Below are 22,734 nucleotides of genomic sequence, written 5' to 3'. Positions count from 1 at the left end.
CCCCCCTTCCCGGTGGCGAGCACACAGGCAGAGCAGCGGCGGCCACCCCGCGGGCGACCACGTCCGCGCACCCCGCTCCGCGCGCGCGTACCCGAGGGCAGGCACACCCGGAAGTAGGCGCCCGGCCCGCAGGCAGGCGCGGGCAGCGGCCGGGACCCGCGGGCAGCGGCCGCCCGGCCCTTCGCGCCCCTCCCCGGCCGGCGGCCGCGCTTGCTCGCTGGCGCCCGCGGCGGCTGTTGGGATTGGCTGCGGGCGGCCCGGCCCCGCCGCCGCCGCCGCGGGTGAAAGGGCGGCCGGGCAGCGGCGGCAGATATGGCGGCGGCGTTGCGGCGGGGGGCCGCGGGCGGCCGCCGGGGGCTCCGGGCGCTGCTGAGGGTGAGAGCCGCCTTAGGGGGGGGCGGGCCGACCCACCCAGGGGAGCCGGGAGCGTGGTCTCGTCCCCGTTCCCTGCGCGGCGCTGAGCTGCGGGGCCGCTTTGTGCGGGGCGGCTGGGGGTGCCCCTGTGGAAAGGGCCGGGGCGGGTCCCCCTCCCCCGTGAGGTGCTGCGGTGGGGGGTGTCGCTGGGCGGGCGCTGTGCCCCCTGTGTGGGCCCGCGGCGGGGGGCGTCCCCGCTTGAACGGTTGGGGCTGTCGGGGGGTGCCCCCCACCCCCGGCTGGGTGAGGGGCCGCAGGGGAGCGGCCGCGTTGCTGCGGCGGTGACAGGTTGCCGGGTGGAAGCGGGGGCTGTGTGTGCGGCCCCTCGGGCTCCCGGGGGGCCGATACCGGGCTGGGGTGGGTGGCGGGGAGCCGGCTGGAAGGCGGTGGGACTGTAAAAGCTGGGTCCTGGGTTGTGTTGCTGAAGGTGGCGGCATCCGAGACCCTTTTCCTTGGTGTGTTCCATCCGCGTGCTGATGGGAGAGGCGTTTTTTCTTGTTTGTAACTCTCCCCAGCAGTACAGAATTAAGTTATGTACCGCTCCCTCTTTACTTCCATACTGTCCCTCTGTTAAGCAGGAGCTTATCAAAGCTCGGGTGTAGAGTGTAGCTTTGTACTATTTTTAGTAGTAAAATCTTAGCTCATTAGAAAAAGTCTACTACTTTGTGAAACTGTGAGTCTTCTCCCCTTTACGCCAGATACTTACGGATCTTTCAGCTGTCACTTAAAGATTTACTGTGGTTTTTTATTCTCCTTAAGTTTTCATGAAGATGCAATAAATTCATTGCAGAACTATACTAATTACTGGTGAAGACTGAACTTCTGGAAAGCCTTATTCCTTAGACTGGAGTAACTATTGAGACTGTTGCTATGTTTTCTCTACTACTTCTACAGATTGTGTTAAAGAGGAGATTATTTAGGATAAGCACAAGCAGCACTAGCACATAGTGTTGTTTAACAGTTGAATGACACTACAGCTAGTTTACATATGGGAAAAGTGGAGCAAAATACCTCTAATTGCTTACAGTAGTAAGAATTTATGGGGTTTTTTCTTTTTTTTTTTTTTTTTCTGAAAAGGAAAATGTGTGTGTGTGAGATCTGCAAATTCCAGTGGAGAAGAGAGGAACAGCTTGCAGAAAGTATTTGCTCTTGTGTACCCCTGAGGGTGTGGGATAGGTTTCTATCTAGAAATGTAACCACATAACAATACTGTAAAGAACTCTTTACATGTCTTTACAGATCATGTACAAGAGGTGGTTTATGTGGGCAGGGCATTCTGAGGAGGGGTTAAAGAGGAAAAAAGGATCTGCTTTATCCAAGTATTTTTCCTTAGGAAATAATGCACAGCAGACCTGTTTTGCTGTGAGGGTGTACACGAGAGAAGCTTCTTGAAAAGCAAAGAAAAGAAGTTTGAGTGGAGACAATGATTTGGAGTTAGCAGAGGACTCTTGATGTTTGAAGACTTTATTTTGGTAGCTGTATACGCGTGTATGTGTATATAGATGTGGAAGACTTCTGTTCTTCCCACTAAATAGTCCAAAGACTTTTAAGGTCAGTCCTTTGGAGCCTCCCTGTGAAAGGCCTACTTCGACTCCTTCCTTCTAACATCTCAAGGGTGTGGTCTGACTGCATCAGTGTAAACAGTACAAAAACGTTACATGAATGACACCTTTGTAAAACAAAGTATTTTTATAGCTACTTGATGGCACTTGTGACATTTAACTGAAGTGAATTCTAGCCCTTAATATCTTGTGTATCAAAGTCACCTTTGAGACCTCGGTATATCGGAAAACATTCAATAAATTTGTATGAGAATTATTTTCATAGATTATTTTGTATTTTGCTAACATAGGCAAATAATATAATTGATGTCTTCAGACTTTAATGTGCTTGGAGTCCTTACCTTTTTTGCAAGGGCTAGTAGCTAGTGAGTTGTCCTTACCTTCTTTTGCCCCTCTCATGTGGGAATCAGTAAACAGGACCTGAGAAAGGACAGTGCAAAAACACTGAGCTGGAGATTCAACTCATTGCCATGTTTCTAATCTAATCCTTAGCACTTCTGTTTAGCTTTTATGCAGAACTGGTTCTGTTTAGAATAGAACCAAAATTACTTTTTAGAGTGCTTTGCACTTCTGGTGCTGGGAGAAAATCTGATGTTGAAAGAAGGCTGTATTTACAGAATGAGGATGAAAGATGGCTTTTGATATTTCAGTCTTGGAACTCTTGTGAGAGAGCTGTCAGACTGTTTGAAATGTAGAAGGAAGTGATAAATCATCATGAAATCAAGACTAAACTGCTGATACGGATTTCATCAGTGTGGATTAGTTTTCTAACCACTGAACTAAATGTATGGAAAGTTTCTCTGCCATCTGTGCCCTCATAAGTTGTTAATCTATGAACCCACCATTTTTAAGTCATGGAAGTTATCTGTACAATGGGAGCTCCTTCTGTCTTCTGTGGCATTATTTTTAGCGTTCTGTTATTCCAAGGAGATGTTTTTTTCCCTTTGTTTATGAGCGCAGAAGCGTTGGGCTGATGGAATAGCAAGTTTGGTATTATTTGCCTTCAGGGAAGAGAATTAGTCGCCAATCTGTGGAGATGAATGTAGCCCTAAACTTCCAGAGTTCAGATTTGAGTACTTACAAGCACCCTTGAAGCATATCACAGGTAGAGTTTTCTGGTTTTCTCCTTGCTCTCAGGAGTAGCTGTTTAGATTGTGTAGGCAAACCATGCAGTGCCATCTACAATGGGCAAGTCTTAGTTCTGGAAGAAAAACTTAAGAGTTCGTTAAAGTTGGCATTGAGTAAAAAATGTCGGTCTTGTTCTGAAACATTCTGTATGTGTTTTAATTTTCTAGTTTGTCTAGTTGTCTTGCAACAACAACAACAATGTCAAACTTGCATTGGTGGTTCTTGCATGACCTATTTCACAGGTGCTAACCTTGCTGGAGCTGTTCAAGCTGCCTTGAGAAACTGTTCCAACTTTCTGCAGCTGCTAGATCTTGATCACAGGTTGTTCTTTTTGAGCTCCTGTCTCCCTCCGGTTTGTGCCAGCACTGCTGCTTGAATATTGAAGTGGATAGATAAGCTGGACTGAAATCTGACTGAGAACATGTTTTTCCCACCCCTTATGAGTATCTTCTCAGCTGGATGTCTTCTCTGGTCTGGTTCACTGTGTGACTATACAGATTTTTGGGCCTGGCACAAAGGAGAAAGTACGTGGGTGTAGGAGTGATTTAGTTTTTTTTTAAAAAAGAAAGCCTTAGGTGGATGAGTGTTTCCTTGTTTGTAGTTTGTGTGCTGTGTTGGCAAATACAAATATTGAATTTTCTCTTCTTGCTCTTAGAATCGGTTCTCAAACCTGGTAAGAGTGAAAGAACTGTTATGTACAGTACAGTATACCTTACAGAACCTTTTACTACATCTTTGCAGTTGGCTTCAGGAGGAACTTCTTAAAGTTACAAGTGCTTGGCTGTTCAGCACTCTTTCAGAGAGTACAAAGAAAGGGAGAGTGCTTCACTGGAGGAAAAAATACAGAAGTGTAATGTTTGCTTTCCTGTTTACAAGATTTGTACAATCTTGTATTAATAAGATATGTTTTAAGCCTTATAGATGAAAAGTATTGCAGACACTGCTTCCTATATGCTTTATACATATTCTATCAGTAGAGGTCCATAAATGGGATTGGGATGTCCAGTAAGTTGAAATAAAAAAAAATTGGGAACAGTTGTTTAACCAAAATATGGAAGAAAGTGGCATTTTCTTCATGTTTACAATTATTCAGGAATACTTATGGCTCATGGGAAATACACAGCAAATATAAAGGGGTTATTTTCATGCTGTCTAAAACTTGAATCTCAGTAAATCTTAGCAGGATTGCTAGTGGAGGATGGAAAAGGTAGAATTTGTGACTTGTGAAAATAAGTGTGCTACTCTAGCTGTTACTATTGGGCATTACTTACTGTATTTCTTAGTAATGCTAAAGTATACATTCCTTCCCATATTAGACTTCTTAAAGCAAACATTGGTATATGATGCCTTTCCTGCCTGGAATCTGGAACTGTGAATCTCCATTTCAGCACTGAGACAGACCTTTTTCTGCCTGTAAGGCTCAATATCAATGGGTTATTTACAAGATGACCAGTATGGCAGAGAAATATCTTTCCTCCATAAGGGACATATAAATCTTTATAAATGCACATGTAAGCCATCTCTGAATAGCAGGCTAATTTTCTCTTTTGCTGTTGTGTGCTGTGTCCTTAAACCGCTTGAAGAGGTTTCCTAGGGCTACACTGGGTCCCTGGGAGGTTCTCTGCTAGACCTCAAAGGAGCAGTGTGTGATGAGTGTACCGTTCTACAAATTACTGTGTAGCTGGATTTTTATTTTATAACTGTTACGGCTGGTAGGGTTTGAGCTCATTTTGGCTATTGTGCAATTAACAGATAAAGCAGGATGGTTTTCCAAAATACGGTACTAACGCTAGCTGTTATTTCAGGGTTCCTTAAAGGTGGGAAACTCCAAGCCAAACTCAGAAGTCCAGAGTTGAGCTCTCATAAAGGAATAGCCTGCACTTTTGAACTTTAAAGAGTTAAAACCTTTATCAAATTGAAGTAACAAGTGATGACAAAAATAGGTTATACTCAGTGACTCTACTGCTCTCTCCTAGTTTTGCAAGATACAAAAAAGTCACTAGGTCAAGCTGAGCTCTCTGGGCTCTCTTCTGAGCTGAAGTATGTTTTTATGTAAGGTATAATAGAACACACGTGGTTTTGAGGAGGCAGCTGGTTAAAAATGTAGCTTGAGGGTTAGATTGGCTTGGCTGGGTTGGTGGTTGGAAAGTTCTTTGCAGGTTTTGGTGTAGCTTTTAATGAACTTACCTGTAGCAGGAGTTGGGAACCCAGGGGTAGGTGACACCTGAGTAGCTGCTGATTTGGAGATGGCAATTTAGTAGTGTTCCTTTGTGGCCCTAGCTGTGCATTATTTACAACACGTCTGTTTATTTTTAAGTACTTAATTGCTCATAGTGGCTGGGAGCAGACATCTAAAAAGTTTTTTCTTGAAGTGGATTCTAGATTATACAAGCTTTTAAACCTTAGTGTGTATTGGTATAGATACATACAAAATCCCACAACCCCTTCTTTCCAGAACTGGGAATTAGAGTTGGAATTCTGCATCTGAGTTGAGCAATGGGCTTGATTTGTTTTAGGAAATTACCCCACATGTATTCAATTCAGGGCTGAACCCACTTCTCTAAGCGATTTTAGTGCGTGTGTGAGAGGAGGTAGTTAAGTTTTTAAACATAGCTGCATAATTAGGTTAGGCTATTACAAGATTTTTATGTGAAATCTGTCCAATTCTGTAGTGTAAAAACAGAGCTGAGTGTGGTTTAATGCTTTTCCAGTTTTTTAATTGCTTGGTACCTTTATACTTTCTGTATAAAAAGCTTGAACAGGGCTTTTTTTCAAGACGGCACATGGCTAAGATTCTGAAACTTAATGCTAACTAATTTTCCCATCATAGCCTTTCCTTCCAGTCTGCATCTGTGGCATAGCTTTTCTGGCTCCTCATATGCATTCAAAACTAGCTTTGTGTAAAAGGTGTTTACAAGTTCAGAAGCTTTTCCTCCCTTGCCCCTTCCCCACCCCCAGCTAACTGCAAGTATTTAGATTAGCCCCACTGACCCTTAACAAGCACTTTGTTCAATGAATAATATTAACTCAGTGGAGATTTTTTTTGTGTGTGTCCTGTATGACCTTCTTCAGACTATTTGTGGTCCCACAAGCTCTTTTGTCAATAGTGTTTGAGAGAAAAGGGACGCAGTCTGCTTAACTGTGTGTGCTCTGGAGCAGGAGAGTATATTCTGCTGCTTCTGCTATAGCCATCCTTGCTCTTTCCTCTGATGGGATCTAGACTGCAGTACAGTTACTGATGGTGTAACAGTCTTGCTGTAAACTTGGCGTAATGACTGGCTGGTAGATGTGGTTGCAGTTGGTAGAATTCTGTCCTTAACCGTATCTTCCCTCTGTAATGCCTGAAACAGCTTGTACTGTCACGTCCTCAGACGAAGAATAATGTACCCCTGCAAAAAAACCCCAACCCTCTGGTGGTTCTGATTGCAGCACATCAGATGATTTGCATTTCAGGTTGTTATTTTGGTTTTTATTTTTGGAGAGTGAAATGAAAAAATGAAAGAAACAAAAAACAACACCAAAACAAAAAACTGAACGGGGAAAAAACCCAGCATGTGAAGCAGGGTGGAACAGTTGCTTTCCACTGACTCTTCCGGTATAATTAAGAATATCTGAATTGTTCCAGAATAATTTAGTTTATCTGGATTACCTGGGACAGTGTATGCTATGTCTGTCACTAGTGATTGGCATTTAAATGGTTTGTGAAGCTGTAGCAGCTTTCTTCTACTCATGTCAGCTCAGACCAAGCTTCATAAGGTAGTGTCTGTGCTCTAAGGCTTTCTTTTACAGCACTTGTGTTGAAATATATTGTTTTTCCTTTATAACATTGTAATATCAGTTGTATTACAAACGTGATGCCCTTCTCAATCCTTGGCTGGTTTCAGCTTTCTGTGATGCAACATGGAAAGTATCTTCAAACTAGATCAAGCTAGAGAGCTGTATAGGGAGTGTTCTTGTTCCAGTTACTACCAGCCACTGGTACTTCAGAGCCAGTATGAGCTTACAGTAAACTTAAGATAATTGAAAAATTGATAAAATTCGATGTTCACTACTGTTGTGGAAGGGGCAGATGAATTAATTGACCTCTTTATATGAACATATACTTCCTTATTTTTTGTCCTCCTTTCTAGTGTAGTCAGTATTAATCCCCCCCCGATCTTCTCATAGAAGCGCCTTTACTTTACTATTTCCTCAGATTTCTGCAATTTCTGAAAACAGTTCTTTCAGGCAGAATTGACAGGTTCCAAGTTCTGGCAGTTGCCAGTCACTGCTGTTTTGTGCTTCCTACTAGACAATATTCAGTATTAAGGCTTTTTATAGTCTTTTTGATTCCAACTGGATGAGCAAGCATAGTTCTCCCAGAGCTGTCTGTATTGATTCAGCTTTGGTATGGAATAATTTATGTGTCTGATTACTTTTGTTTGCAGTTAACTGTAGCTACCCTTATGTTGTGAATTGACCTGCCTGAGAAGTACCTGTCTGAATCTCCTTGATACACTTGCAAATCTGTTGTATCATCTATCGTGTTTGCTTAGAAATAACACATGTATGCTGCTTTTTTCCTGACATACCATGTAAAACTGTTAAACTATAGGAGCTGTCTCTGTAGAAGTTGGTTCAGAGCAGAATTCTTGGAGAAAAGCAGAAAGAGGCTTCTTTTTCTCAGACCACTGTCAGGGGTTATGGTAGGGAAGACTGGGAGTTGAACTGGCATCTGAAGTCTGTTCTGCTTTTGCTCTCTATATTGACGCAGTCCCTTACCTGCTTGATGCCCAACAGCTTCCTAGCAGTGAAGGCCTCTCCTCATCCCCAGTGTGTACAGACAGATGCATGTGTGCTCTTTTGAGAACTTCTTGGTAGGTATTTCTTGGAACAAGAAGGAAGGAAGATGCTATAATGGAGGCTTTCATGACTTTGTATCTGGAGCTTCTGAATTGTTTTTGGTTACTGTTTGTTGGGTTTGTGCTTGGGGGAAGGCAGATCTTTATAAACTTTCATCCACATGGTGGGGGAATGGAAGGATATGGAAGAGTTTCCTCAAGATGTCAGTATATGAACTGTTTTTTATCTTGCTGGAATACTGTAGCAGGAGAAAAATGTTTAACTCCCTCTTTCTTCTGTAGTGTGAAACACTGTGTTCAAGATGGTGCCTTGTAACTTCACATAAATGGTATTCTTCTGTGTATGATCCAAATGAAAAGGTAAGTAGTGTGGTGCATGTTTTCTCTTTAACATTTTACTTTATCACTGACACTTGGCTTTTAAAGCGATCCTCTCCCCTGTGCTGCTACTAACAACGGTAGTTCTATTACAAGCTGTGTATAGTCACTGGTTTAATAGCATGTTTTTCTTCCTTTTTTAAATCAAAAAGGAAGTTGCTTTTCCAGTATACTTCTCAAGTGCATACCTTAAGAGGCTGGATATGTGATTGTGAGCTTGGGAAAGTATTTTACTGGCCTGAACTTCTTGTAATTATGAAACAGCTGTTAATATTTGGCATGGTGTGGGAGATATAGTCCTGTTGAAACATGTGGGAGCTAGACTAGCCAAAAGCTTTTCACAGAAAGAAGACTACGCAATAGTGGCAGTATGATTGTTAGATGATCTGATGCAGGGGTGAGAACTTTAGTGCTTGGATAAAGGTGGGCCTTTAAGGCCTGCAGAGAATAGTAAATCCTCATTTTGGGATTTGTGCAGTAGCAATCTCAGTTTATGGCTATGAGCCAAGAAAAACTTTTCTTGTGGGAGATTGTCTTGGCATGGCCTCTAAAGTTACACACTTGGAAAAATAACGTGGCTTGAAGGTACGCTAATGTTGAAGGGCAAGAATGCCGGCAATTCAGGACTGATAGGCTTGCCCTTATATACCAGGGTAGAAGCAATTAACCAGGAGTGAAACAGTATTAGAAAACAGGGAAAAACAATATGTACCTAGAACTAAGGCTTAAGAAGAAATCTTCTGAAGAAATCTGTATTCCTAAGGTCCTTGCTTAATCAAGGTCCCCTTCCTTTTCTGAAGGCATAGTTATGTTTAGACAATGTAACTGGGTATTTGGTTTCTCTAAACTAGGAGCTATGTCATTCCAGCCATTGCCTGTTACGGATAGTTTAAGCTTTTATGCTTTTTCCATTCATTGCCCCTTCCACTGTGTTTGTAATGACAAGACTTTCATAAGAGACCTTTTAAAGCTAATTAGTGGAATAGACATAAAAAAGAAATGCTGCAAGTTACTTCAAAGCATCATGTGATTTTTATTTTTTTTTTACATGCTGGATTTGAGACTCTTGGAGCAAGAGTTCAGTTTCTTCCTGTTAGTGTCTTTATTGCAGAATTAGAAAATTAAAAAGAATATCAAATATTCTTAACATCTTGATTCTGAGTCTTGTTTTGCACCGTGACCATACTTGATTAATAAAACAACCCTTATATACCAAGAATTTAGTTGTATTTGAGAAGTATTTGAGTCATTAAACTTTTCAGTGCCAGGTATTGGGGAGCTTTGTTTTTATTCCTGCTCAAATCTGTATGCCTAAAAAGCTTCAGGTACCTAGAATGCTGAAATCCAGAACAATTTCTGTAAGCATATTGTAAACCTTTCAGTTTTTGCACTGGGTTTTAGACCAGGTCCCCACCTAAAAAAGCTTTCCAAACAAATTGCTAGCTCCTCTTGTGTTCTTACAGTATTTGTACCTCTGATAATTGAGCTTGCTTAAAGATGTTTAAGATCTGTCTTGTGAATGGGCTGCGCACGTGCCTGTGTACTAGGCAGTGGTATGCATTCCTCAGCAGATTGGGCTGAATTTACCATAGAAACTTGCTGCAGCTGTTACCTGGAGGGTTTTATCAGTTAAATTTCTGGACGTTTTTATCACATGGTAGTATTTTTAAACTGATCATGTGATGCCAGCTCAGCCCTGACTTTGAAGAAACAAATTTGGTCAAGGGCACCTCGGGTATGTCTTTGGTCTAGGGGAGCAAGCAATATATACCCCAGTCTGTCAATAGCAGTTTCTGTTGGGGTTTTGCAATGTTCTTTCCCTCTCCAAATTAATGACTATGGGCATAACAAACAGTTTCATTGTTGCAGTGGAAATACTTCCTTTCCCTGCAGCCCATATGAAAACTTGCAGTTTGGTGTAGGGAAGGGAGAATAGCTATCAAATGTCTTGGGATATAGTTTGATAAACCACACCTGGTATGACTGCAGGCTGCCCCTGAAGGGGAGTCCTGCTGGTTCCCTATCTTGCTTTTTGATTCGGAGTGTGGGAGGCAGCGTAGAACTGTTGGATTAGTGTGGTGAACTGGTATGTCCTGAAGCTGCATCCCTGCTAGGTCTGCTGCATGGAAAGCAGTGGGGTAGGTGGCTTAAAGCAGGACTGTCCCTTTCAGTGGCAGCCTATATTTACAACCAAGCAGGTGCAGCATCAAAGCACATCTGTGTATTTAGTAGCAAGGCCAGTGACAGCAATAACCCTTAATCCCAGCAATGAGATTTTTATGCTGAGCAACTCTGCTCCTCCACCACTCTTTCTAAATGGGAAGTTTTTTGCCTAGGGTGTAAGGCATACGGACTTCTGACAGCTTGTTATCCCCTTCTTAAAGGCACAATAGCATTATTGAATGTATATTTACAGCATTAAGTGCACTCCAGTGTGAAAGGTGACAGTGAATTTCGGGGGTTTAATAAATTTGATTTGCTGTTCTGTTGCACTTGATTGCTGCTTAGTATTGAGTGTGTAACAGTGTTGTCATGGCATTGCAGGATTTTGTCAGGTTCCTCACATGAAGCTCAGCTACAGGAAGGGGCAAGACTGGTCCAGCTCAGCAAGCATGCCTGTACAGGGTGCAAGTGTTGGTCTTTTGCCCTCCATGCCCTAGGCAGAGAGGAACTTCTTCTCCTTATGATTGGAATATCTTTTAAACATCTTCCATAACAGATGAGTATTGTGTTCCAGGTCATCTGTCCTTGTTAGAGGCACTGACCACTGTACCTGCCAGCATGTCTCTTCTCTGGACTTGAGTGGCTCCTAGAGCCTCTCTAATTCTAGTTCCTGCACAGTGCATGACAAGGAGATCCAGGGAATACTGGTGTTAATAGTCAAAACCTTTTTCTTCTGAACCTGTGTGTGTGCTAGTTAGATCTAGTATAGCATACTGTTTATGTTATATCATCATTGTTCCCTTGTTAATTGTTCCCTTTTAAAAGTAGGTGATCTCAGAGTTACAAGCTCATGAAGAAACCAGGGTTTTAGTGAAAGTGGAGGAAGAAAAAAATGCATGTTTCTGGAGGGAGAAAAGATTGTGTATCGTTCATCTCAAGATTCTTACTGTTTTTTTTCCCTTCAGACTTTTGAGAAACTCCTTATTGCCAACAGAGGGGAGATTGCATGCCGAGTAAGTATGTAGTTTTTAAACTCTTTTCTTCTTGTAGTTAATTCTTAAGATATTGGTATTTTAAATATTGATAATTGTCACTTCTTATGTGGTAGGTCATCAAAACATGTAAGAAGATGGGGATTAAAACAGTTGCCATACACAGTGATGTTGATGCCAATGCTGTAAGTACTACTTGAATTCAAATGCTAGATGGGATTCTTGGTAGTTGAACAAGGCTTGCAACTGTTACGTAGGCTTGTTGATTACTGTGGGTGGGCATGTTGGTGATTCTGAAGTATCTGTGTATGTTCTTTTCCTCCATGTGCTTGAAAGGAGGGATGATACCAAGGGGGAAGAGGATTGGACAAGTAATTAGCATGTTTTTTGTGTGAACTCTTCTGTGTTCTGCTCTTCTAAATGTTACCTTGTTCTTTCCCTGCTTTAAGCTAGACAGTGACACCTGGTAGATAAGTGTTCCAAGTGTAAGAGTGGCAGTGAAACCTGAATTTTGCTTTGCTAATGTACACAAAAAAGACTATGAAAAGCGGATCTTAGGAGATGGTATAGAACTTGGTATAAATTGTTTCTGTGCCTGGTAAATCCAATTAATTGCTTCTTACTTCCTAGAGGAATGCCCTCTCCTACCAGGTGTGCTGAACAGGCCTCTTGGAGCTGCTGTTGCATTTGATGAGGATATTGATGTGCTTTGAATATTCAGCAGCATGGCAGAAAGGTGGTAAAATGGCTATCTAGACAAGTAAGGTACTTGCATAGCTACTCACCTATTTTCAGGTTTTGTGGTGTCGTCTTCTCTATTTTAAAAATATTTAAAGTTGCTTGTAGGAAGAATAGGAAGATTGTTTCCTTTGTGATATAACAGCAAGTGTAGTCATACTTGCATATCCTTGTTGACTAGAGAGAACATAGTATTATTCTTGCCTGCAAGAACTGCTATAGCAGAAAGGACTGGGAGTGCCCCCATGTCCTGGAATAGTTTGTTGAAATCTGGAAGGGAGTTAAAACTCTGTGTTATGATTTAATAGACATCCCTTAGACAAGCTATCAGTGAAAAAAAAGTGTATTTTATGCAGAACGGGACTTGTGAATATAGGTGATGGGTTGCTCAACATTGAAAAACTGAAGCGTGGTTGATGGAATCTGTGAAAGTAGTTACAACATGGGTGTTTTCAGCATTAAGTGAAAGATGAGAACTGTTGGGAGTTTTGGACTTTGACAGTGCTTTTGTCCAAGTCCTTTTGTGGTCCTATTCTTACATGATTGACTCAGTTCATATAAAAAGGCTGTAGGTAGAGCAAGCGACTGAAACTGGATTTTCTGAGACAGGACAAATGCCCTGCTGCTGGATTTCTATGCCAAGTAATTCTTTCTGAGGTGAATGAAGAGTGTGCTTGGTCTGGATTTTAACTGGTAGCCCTAACTGAGAGAGTATAGTAGCTTGTGGGTGCTCAGTGGACTGTGAAATGAATTCTTAATGCATGGGTGTCAGACATCATAGTAAATTCTAATTCTGTTGGAAGCCAAGGGTTACATGGATATGAATACAGCCTACTTGGCATAATCTGCGATCGCTCTAGTAAAACTGAAGCATGTTGATGGGTACTTGTATTCCATCTTATGTGTATGGTATCTGCTGTTAGGATAAATGGATTTGCTGTTTAGCAGCATTGCACAGCCTTGTTCACTGGCATGAATTCATTCTGAAAGTAGACTTAAGCTGTTTAAAAAAAGAAAACATGTTCTACCAGTCTAGAACAGACTTGAGAAAATGAATTGGTCTTCTCTCCAGTGTGTCTGGATAACTTTGTTTATTGTGTGTGGACTCTGCTGTGAGCTGGAGACTATGAAAAAATCTGAAAGTAGTAAGTGAAAATTAAGATTGAAGAACCTAATGAGGGAATAAGATTGACAGGAAAAAGTACAACTCATGACCTTAGGGAAGGGAGTACAAATGGTGCATTACAAAGAAGCTGAAAATGTCTACCCTGCTTCACTGTACAGTGCTGTCTTAGCTTTAAAATACAAATAGGGTCTTTAATTTGCAAGAGTTTGTAAGAGAAAGGAAATCCAAGCTGCTATCTCTGAAATGCATTAATATAGTCATAACAGTTTGTAAAGATAACATTAAGTGTATTAAATGAGACACTGGCATTTTGAGTTCATGGACTTAGTCTCAAAGTGCTGTAAGGGTGAGATAGTGTCTGCTTAGCTCTTTGGATCCTTAGTTAAAAACCAATCCTATCTGTATAAGGTTAAGCATTAGCTGTGTGCATTGAAGAAGATCCAATTATTTAAAGGAAAATGAGAGAAAGGCTACTTGAAGTGCTGTTCTGTGTGCTTAAAATAGGGTGGTGGTATTAAATCTAAGCTAGGGGTTTTTTGTCAAATTATACCTATGTTGTGTATGTCCATCATACATCCTTCAGTCACTACCTTCGGTGCTTACGCTGGGAAATAGTTTAACTAATGTCATCTGTTTTAGTGACTCAGATATCTCCAGTTATTCATTGTTTGTGGGAATGACCTGGCCATTGCAGTGATGTGTGCGACTGCCAGTTTGGATGATTTTGGTTCAGAGGCCAAAGTCTTTGACTGTGTTACTTACAATGAAGTAACAAATCATGTTTGCCTGTTGTTGTTCACAGAATCACAGAATTGTCTAGGTTGGAAAAGACCTTGAAGAACATCCAGTCCAACCATTAACCTAACACTGACAGTTCCCAACTACACCAGATCCCTCAGTGCTATGTTGACTCTACTCTTAAATACCTCCAGGGATGGGGACTCCACCACCTCCCTGGGCAGCCCATTTCAACATCTCACAACCCATTCTGTAAATAAATACTTCCTGACATCAAGTCTGAACCTTCCCTGGCATAACTTGAGGCCATTACCTCTTGTCCTATCGCTTATTACTGGCTTAAAGAGACCCATCCCCAGCTCTCTGCATCCTCCTTTCAGGTAGCTGTAGAGGGCGATGAGGTCTCCCCTCAGCCTCCTCTTCTCTTGCTCCAGACACTGCACCAGCTTCGTTGCCCTTCTCTGGACACACTTGAGTAATTCAATGTCATTTTGTAGGACTTGTTCATTTGTGTTGAGCTGCCTCTTTGGTTATACCAGTGGTAGCAAGGTCTCAGACACTGAAATCATACTTGGGAGCTGATGCAACCTGCCAAAGCAACCTCTGTCCTTATGTAGCTAGGAAAAAACTGTTTGCTTAGTGGTGGGATGCTGCAGAAGAGTTGTGAATGTCCTTTTGATTTTGTGCTTGACAGGATTAAGCAAGACGTCCCTCACTCCTTCAAGACTTGTATTGAAAGGGTAGTGAGTATCATAGGCAGCTACCCTGATGATGATGGTCATTGTACCAAAGGCAGAAATAAATTTAAAGGTATGCAGCTGAACGAATTGCCCATCCCAAAGCTGTTTCTTTACTAAAATTAGGGGGACCTGGTTTTAAGTGACTAGAGGAGGTTGGGATGGTTTACAAAAATGTTTTTATTAAAGTGTTTAGAAATAGCGTTAATTGGAGTAGATAATTTTTCTGTTTAGAACTTAGAGTAACCTTTGAGATGTAATGTAATAAGGGACTATTACTGGCTGTTACTTGTGTAGCTATTCACTGAAATACAGGTAGTCTGATCTCTTAATACTAATTCATTTTTACAGGTATAACTGTAATAGGAGGGCAGACCAGACTGTTACATCTCTCTGGCTTTCCCTTCTTTCATACTGGTTGAAAACAACTGAAATTGAACTGATGCAGGGTTCCTTGAGTGTGCTCAATAAATATTTAGGGGTGTGTGTGTGAAAAACCAGTCACAAGGTATCTAGCAATTCAGGCTCTTCAGTAATGGATTCTAAGTTATTCCCCATCCAGTGTGATATGCATAAATGACCTAAGTTTCACGGGCACTTGGGTAGGAATTGTATACACGATCTTAAAATCATTGGTCTTTGAATAAAGATACTGTAAGACTCACTAATGAATAATCTTATCCTAGAACTTTATTTTGGAAATTTTTTTGTTGAATATTCAAATTTTCTTTCACTTTTTAACTTAAATATTCTCCAAAATCCTTGTGGAGTTTACAGTGCTGAATAGAGGTGGTGGGAATAGTTGAAATACATACAGATTTTCAGTGAAACTACTGCTTGTTTTTCAGACTTGGTTTCTGTGGAGCACCATGGTAAGTATCTTGAGTATGCTGTTAGAGCAATATTAACTTTGACATCTCTTTCATTAATATATGACTAGTAACTAAACTATAACAGTACAAAGGAATTTACATTTCAGTAAATTAAAGCTTTGCTGTTATGAGCAGGAAGCAGCAGAAAGGGCTGTTAGAAATTGGGAATGTGGCAAAAATTGAACAACCTGTCAAGAGCTGAATAAAGTCTACCTGAAGAAGGAAAATACAAAGAACAAAATATTGATCTGTGCTCTTAATTTAAAAAATGACTGAAGATCTGAAGGACTTCTGAGGGTTAAAATTGGTAAGGTGATGAGGAAGGGAACATGAACCAACCTTAAAAGGAGTTGGGTGACTTCAGAGACTTCTGGATGCAGAGTTACAGGTAGCCAGAAATGGTATTAAATGGCATTGGATTACTGTCATAATTTTCACCCCAGGTAGCAACTAAACACCACGCAGCCACTCACTCACTTCCCCCCTCCCAGTGGGATGGGGAGGAGGATTGAAAAAAAGTAAAAATTGTGAGTTGAGATAAGAATGGTTTAATAACTAAAATAAAATATAATAATAACAAAAAATAATTACAATGAAAAGGAATATAACAAAGAGAAATAAAACCCAAGAGATGCACAGTGCAGTTGCTTACCACCCGCTGGGTGATGCCTGAGCAGTAATCTGTCCCCCCCAGCCAACTCCCCCCAGTTTATATACTGAGCATGAGGCTCTGTGGTATGGAATATCCCTTTGGCTAGTTCAGGTCAGCTGTCCTGGCCATGCTCTCTCCCAGCTTCTTGTGCACCTTCTCGCTGGCAGAGTATGGAAAATGGAAAAATCCTTCATTTAGGATAAGTGCTACTTAACAACTAAAACATCAGTGTGTTATCAACATTATTCTCCCACTGAATTCAAAACACAGCGCTGTATCAGCTAGTAGGAAGAAAATTAATTTTATTCCAGCCAAAACCAAGACAATTACATTTACCTTTACCTTTGTGGAGGTGGTAGGGGGTGTGAACGGAGAAGAAAGATTGTCTGAAGTTATTTGTGCAGTGGAAGAGAAGTTGCTGCTTTAACAACTGTCCTGAAGCAAAATCATTGTGATGACTGGGGAAAACAGCCTGGCAAAATGGCTACTGAGACCCCCATAGAGCATACAGTTGCTCATGTGCTACTGAGTATGTTCAGAAAAGTAGGTCATAATGGATGCTTTTAGGATCTTGAAAATCCTGACTAATACTTTTTATTACATCTGTTATATTTGAATATATCTATATACATCTGAAATTGTATACTGTTCAAAATGCTGGTTTCCCCACCCCCCCCACTTCAGAGTTCAGCTTGCAAAACGCTAGTTCTTTACACTTGGATAGGTAAAGTGGGGAAGGACCAATAGAATTTGGAAATTTTTTTTAATTAAAACATCTGGTGGAATTATTTTTGGGATGAGAAAACAAGCAAAGAAGTTCCGGCTGAACAAGAGTAATCGTATGTACTTTTTCCCCCTGAACTGATTGGAATAGAGGGTTAAGATGAAAGAGCCTTCTCAACCATAAATGTAACACTGATGGTGCAAACATTGTCAAGGAAAGCTAGAGAACTATTGTAATGCCTAATGTAATCAGCTAAAAGTATGATAAATGAAGAACAAGCTTTCACTAATTGGATCTGAACAAAAGAAGGTATAGCATAAAGCAGTGAATGAGATATAATTTTATTTGGCATTTTTTAACACAGCAGGGACTCTATAGCCATACGAAGCAATGAACTATAAATGACTGAAAAAATCCCATGGGAAAGTAATGTAAACTATTAAAACTTTACGGAGTAGTGGACGGTTAGTTATACTTCTTTAATATAGTTTTTTTTTTTCTGTCAGTCACTTAAGACTTCAGGTGTTATTGTATTAAATTGCCTTACACCTAGACATCTCCAAATGTTTTTAGCTTTTGCAGATCATCTTGTTCTGCTAGATAAATATTAAACCAAAAATGATGCAAATGCTTTTATTCATGTGAAGTAATTGCAGAGAATTCAGCTGTTATCCAGAAATTGTAGTCTTTTGAGTGACCAAAAAACCAAAAAAAAATCAAATGACCTAGAAATGAAAGATCTATATTCCTTTCCTAACTTTATTGCTTTTTTAAAAGCCTGGAGTCTGAGGCAGTATTTCAGAAGGAAGTTTGGGGGAAATGTAGTTTAGGAAAATGGCAAAGCTGATTAAGTTTGTAAGCTTCTATACCAAGTCTGTATTGAGATGAATGAATTTGGGTGAATAAGTTGAGCTTTTGGCTGAAACAATGAAAACTTTGAATTTTGCTGAAGACTTCCCTGTAGCTTAATGGGATGCTGTCAGGTTCTTTTGTTCTTAAGAAATCTAGTTGGCAAAAATGAATACTGTGGGGGAAGTGGGGGAATTTGGCATTTAAGTTTTAATCTAAAATAATTGGATTGAAAAATGAAAGTTTATCCAAAACTGAGTATTCTTTCCTTGTAACTAACTTACAGGTACAGAGGTCTTAAAGTTTGTCCAAACTCACTCATTTTTTTGCTGTTTACTTCTTTAAAATATGCAAAGTTTTCTTCCAGCATCTGCTACAAAAGTAGAAATTCAGTCATTTTGACAGCTTATTGCCTCCCAATGGCACTTCAGGAGTTTGTGCTCAGATAACTTGAGATCTGTTGAAGTACCTATATGAAAAGGAAACTCTAATATTTTAATGTCTTGTTTAAACACACAATTCCCAGACTGTTGTCTAGAGTGTATAGAATGGACTCTTCCTCCATGTACTGTCTGGAGAAGTTCACTCTTCAAAAATGGTGGTGTTTGCGAGGTGTGCAGAATAGGAATGTGCCAAATCACACCAAGGAAACTTTAGGGTCTCTAGTTGATGTACTGTTCTTCCCTCAGTGTATTTACCTTTTTTTTTTTTTAAAAAAAAAACAAGACAGCACATCGTGTATTTCTCCACAAGACATGGTAGAGGTGATGTTACTATCCTGTCCCCTTGCTTTGTTGGGTGAACTATTGAACAGTTGTGTAAAGCGTAAGAGATCTAAGTGGTGGTCATCCTGTGAAGACTCACATACCTCTATGGAATGAGTGTGTTTTTGTTCAGAATTTTATCTTGCCAAGTGTAGTCTGCTTTTTCTTTGCAAAACTGTATTGTTGCTTCTAGGCTGAGTGAATTGATGGAAGGCACTGCTGATGAGCAGATAATCAGTTTTTGATTAGCTATGAGGAGCAATACAAGAGTCCTAAAATTTCAACTTGTTCTTCAGTAACTTTTATTCAGTGATAGGATGATGTGAAATGAATATATGACCTTTGGAACGGGTCAGACTCCTTTTGTGCAGTGTGGCTAAGTCAAAATGTTGCTTGTGTTGGATTCTGGTTGAAACTGATGTTGAATAGGAGAGGAAGGGTGTAGGGTAGAATACTTTAAGCATCATGCTGCAGCCCTTTTTGGGACACTTTCTTGGAGGTGGGAAGTATGCATTGGAAAGAGGGAATTGAATCCAGATCTTTTGACCTTTGTGGGGAGGGTTATTTAATTACCAAGATGATTTATTTGAAGGATGGATTAAAATTAATTTCTTGACATAAAGCTCATTTGGGGGAGCTGGTTGTCAGAAGTTGTAATGAATTATCCTTGAGGAAGGAAAACTTTGAAGTCCAGTCAGAGAATTTAGTTGCAACTTAAATGTGGAGGTGCTCTGTGCTGTGGAGAGTGAAGCAGTGGTTCGGTGGGTGCTGATGACTGTCTGCATCAGTAGGTAATGTAGAGTAACAGGAGTGTATCTAGGGTGAAATGGTTCATGCTGAAGACATGGTGTCCTTGCAGCCTGCCTTTTAGCATCTCTGGTTCTAGTCTGGTGCTGTGAACTTGGTGCCTGCTACTGGAGGTTTGATGTGCTTGCTGAACTGGATCTTTTGGTTGAGTTTTGCCTGGAAGATAACCAGTTCATGTGTTCTGAGACAGCTGTGTGTTGGAGAGAAATGTGTCGTAAGTGGGGACGACTGAGAGATTAACTTAAAAAAAATGCAGTCCTGATTTGAACTTAAATGCTAATGTACACTGAAGCTGCTCTAATTACTTGCATGGTACTGCCCTTCTGGGCCCTTTCTTCCTCTAGTATTTTTCTGACCTTGTGCTGAGCTGTTTCAGTGCTCTGAACACACCAGACACCTTATTTGTCAAGTTGGTTAACATTTTTTTTTTCTACTGATTTAGTATGCTAAAATATTTCAGTGGAATGTCTGACAGATGCTGGAGCCACGTATTGGAAGCGTGATGAGTTGGGAGTAGGTCAGCCATCAGTTAAACTGACTTCTGTTGCCTTGCTAGCTGCAATGCTCTGACACTGTACCCAGAGCTCTGGGGTTTGGAGAGATGTACAGGTACCTCAGTGATCAACCTCAAAGTTTAAGCAACAGGCCAAGCAGGATTGAAGTCACTCAGCTTCACTTGTTCTGAAGACTTTTTCTTGGGAGGCAGGGGAAGAGCCGGCAGCTCCTTCCTTTGAAGCCACGAGTGTTTGCAGAGGACACCGCTTGAAATATTGTCATTGGCAGCTCTGAATCAATGGCTCCTGCTGCCATACTGCTGGCTCAAACTTACTGTGCTTACTGCAGTGAATTGCCCCAAGAAACCAAGTGGGTGTCCACCTGTTGTAGTCCATTTTGCTTGTGCTAACATCTCGACCTTTCCAGAGGTGGTGGAAAGTGCTGTATGTAGTAACTTTCATGCAATTAAACATGGTCAGTGTGACCAAAAAAGATAGTTGTATCATGCTTGTCTGTAAAAGAGGTGCTGCAGTGTGAGGGTTTCCTGCTGCCTCACCCCCTCAGAGACGAGAACAAAAGGTCCTTGGACCCCTTCTCCTCTGAGGCTTTCTGAGTGTCCTGCCTTTCCTGACTTCGGCCTTCACCCAGGTCTTCAGCAGCAACTGTTTCATCTGTTGCTCCTGTGTCCCAGCTGTGCTATTCGTTATTAGCTGTGGCTGTGGAGATTCAAGGATGATGTCTTGAGGCACTATTCATGAGCAATGATATTTGGTAATACTATCTAATTTCTTGTCTGTGTGGGTGTAAATACTGGTCAGAAGGTCCTGGACTGAATTTCCTTTTACTATTAGGATGACTTCTAGACAGAGATGGACCCGAGGCAGATTTTTTGTGAAGTCTCTGCTGCCTACTAAGAGTAGTTCTCTCCCCTTTTTACCTTCCTATCTTTTGTGTACCTGACACTTGTGTTGGCACTATGACGTGCAGCCTTTTGTTAAATGGATCCAGGCTGCTTACCTGTCTGAGATTGGCTCAGTCTTGTTCCAGAGGCAGATCTGACTTGGAGCCGGGGGAGCTTCAAGAAGCTTCTCACAGGGGGCCACTGCTGTAGCCCCCTCCCCTGCTACCAAAAAACTGTTGCCACTCACTCAAACCAGGACACCATCTTTGATATCCACTGCTCTTTTTCATCCTTGGAGCCAGTCATGACAACTACCTTGGCTTTTCCAGGGCTCTTAAATGTGTCCTGTAGTATCTTAGCAGCTGAATTTGAGGCAGTTGACCTAGCTAAACTACAAAGTCAATGAAAAATTGGATCAGCTCTTTAGAGGTCTTATCCAACCTCAGTTATTGTTCACTTCTGTTTATTGTTTTTTTTTTAAAAACCCATGGGATGGGAACTAAATTTATGCAAGTAAAAGCAAAATAGACTAAGTTAATTTGTATTATGTTGTCAATTAGGCAAATACATGATTAGTCAATAGTTTTTGGCTGTACAGTGTGAAAGAAGTAATCTATCTCTTTCACCATTTATGGAATCATATTTGATGAGAAAAGGAATGCCTCTTCACTTATAACTTGAATGCTTATTATGGAAGTATGACCTGCTTCTTTACCTGTGGGATTTTTTTTTTTAAATTGGTTGTCACCCATGGCTGAAGGTTCAGAATTGGGGAAGCTTTCTTTCAGTGAGGGTTTTCCTTGGCATATACAATTACCAAAAATACTCATGTGATTTTGAAAAGGTAAAAAAAATTAATAATGATTACATGTAAGTCTCTAGTTGTCTCTCAATTTTAATAAAAGTTGAGTGTAAAATTTGAAGAATAATGTGTAGAAAGTTAAATAATAGCTCTTGTTTATGACACTTTCCTACATAATTTTGCTGATCTTGTGCTTAACACTTTCCGATTTTGTATATGGTCCTTTAGCTGTTTGAAAGCTTTTCAGCTCTACTTTTGAGTGGTGGTTTTGTTCCAATGCGTACAGCTGTTGCAATTAATTAGCTCTTCTGGATGCTACTATTGGTTCAGTATTGAAATTGTCAGTTTCCTAGAAATGTCTCTGAACCCAGGAAAAAGTTAATTTGCTGAGCCTGATTTTTGTTTGGCTTGTTTTTGTTTTATAAGTGAAGGAGTTTGTCTTGAAGAACTAACAGGACAGGTGTCTTGTGTGGGGTGGCTGCATCTCCCTGCTGTTGCAGAATTTGTTTTTCTTAAAGTCTTTTCCTGAATGTGACAAACGTGGTTATATTGCCTGGATAATGTTTGTGCTTTGTGGAGGTGAGAAGCTGGTACTTTGAATGTGTTGGAAACGAACAGGAATCCAGTCCTCAGCTTCTGAAAAAAAAGGTGTTGGGGAGAGGGCATGGGAGTGAAAAAGAACCCCTGTGATAGCGAGTTTTAAGTACTATGTTCTTCTGGCATAAGGGCCCTGGCAGTTCTGCTGCCTGGTGCGGTGAAGGCTTGGTGCTGGAAGCCTGCCTGGCTTGGCCTGCCTGTTGGCGTCTTCCAAGGCCTCTCACTCATGCTGTCAGAAAGGATCCCAAATGCCTTTGAATGTGGATGACTTAGTACTGGTTGCTCGTATGTTTTTAGCGGCTGAAAACCATTTGTCAGGGAGGGAAGGGACAGTGGTTGAGGAGTTGCCTTTGAGCACTGCTGCCTGATAAGGCCTGACCCCAGTGTCCCGAACCCTGCTTGTTGTAGAGGAGAATGAAATGCAGAATGGTTGGGCTTGGGCAGCCCCGCTGTC

The 22,734-nt window shown here is 41.1% G+C and overlaps 1 protein-coding gene across 2 annotated transcripts in view; it reads left to right on the top strand.

The window, feature by feature from the left end:
* Positions 1–246: 246 nt before the first annotated feature.
* Positions 247–22,734, top strand: part of PCCA (propionyl-CoA carboxylase subunit alpha) — a 284,928-nt gene continuing 262,440 nt past the window's right edge. Inside the window, exons 1-4 of one of the 2 annotated variants that reach the window (XR_012633969.1) lie at positions 247–375; positions 8,228–8,305; positions 11,452–11,499; positions 11,595–11,663. Coding sequence is in view for 1 of the 2 variants with exons in the window: in XM_074910938.1 (XP_074767039.1) it covers positions 313–375; positions 8,228–8,305; positions 11,452–11,499; positions 11,595–11,663 (258 nt within the window). In the remaining variant the exon portion in view is untranslated. The remainder of the gene's footprint in view (positions 376–8,227; positions 8,306–11,451; positions 11,500–11,594; positions 11,664–22,734) is intronic. The other variant, XM_074910938.1, reaches the window with a different exon arrangement.

Source organism: Athene noctua, chromosome 1, assembly GCF_965140245.1.
Source record: "Athene noctua chromosome 1, bAthNoc1.hap1.1, whole genome shotgun sequence".
NCBI lineage: Eukaryota > Metazoa > Chordata > Aves > Strigiformes > Strigidae > Athene > Athene noctua.
The sequence above is the reverse complement of the archived record's forward strand: the minus strand, read 5'-3'. Positions and strand labels throughout refer to the sequence as shown.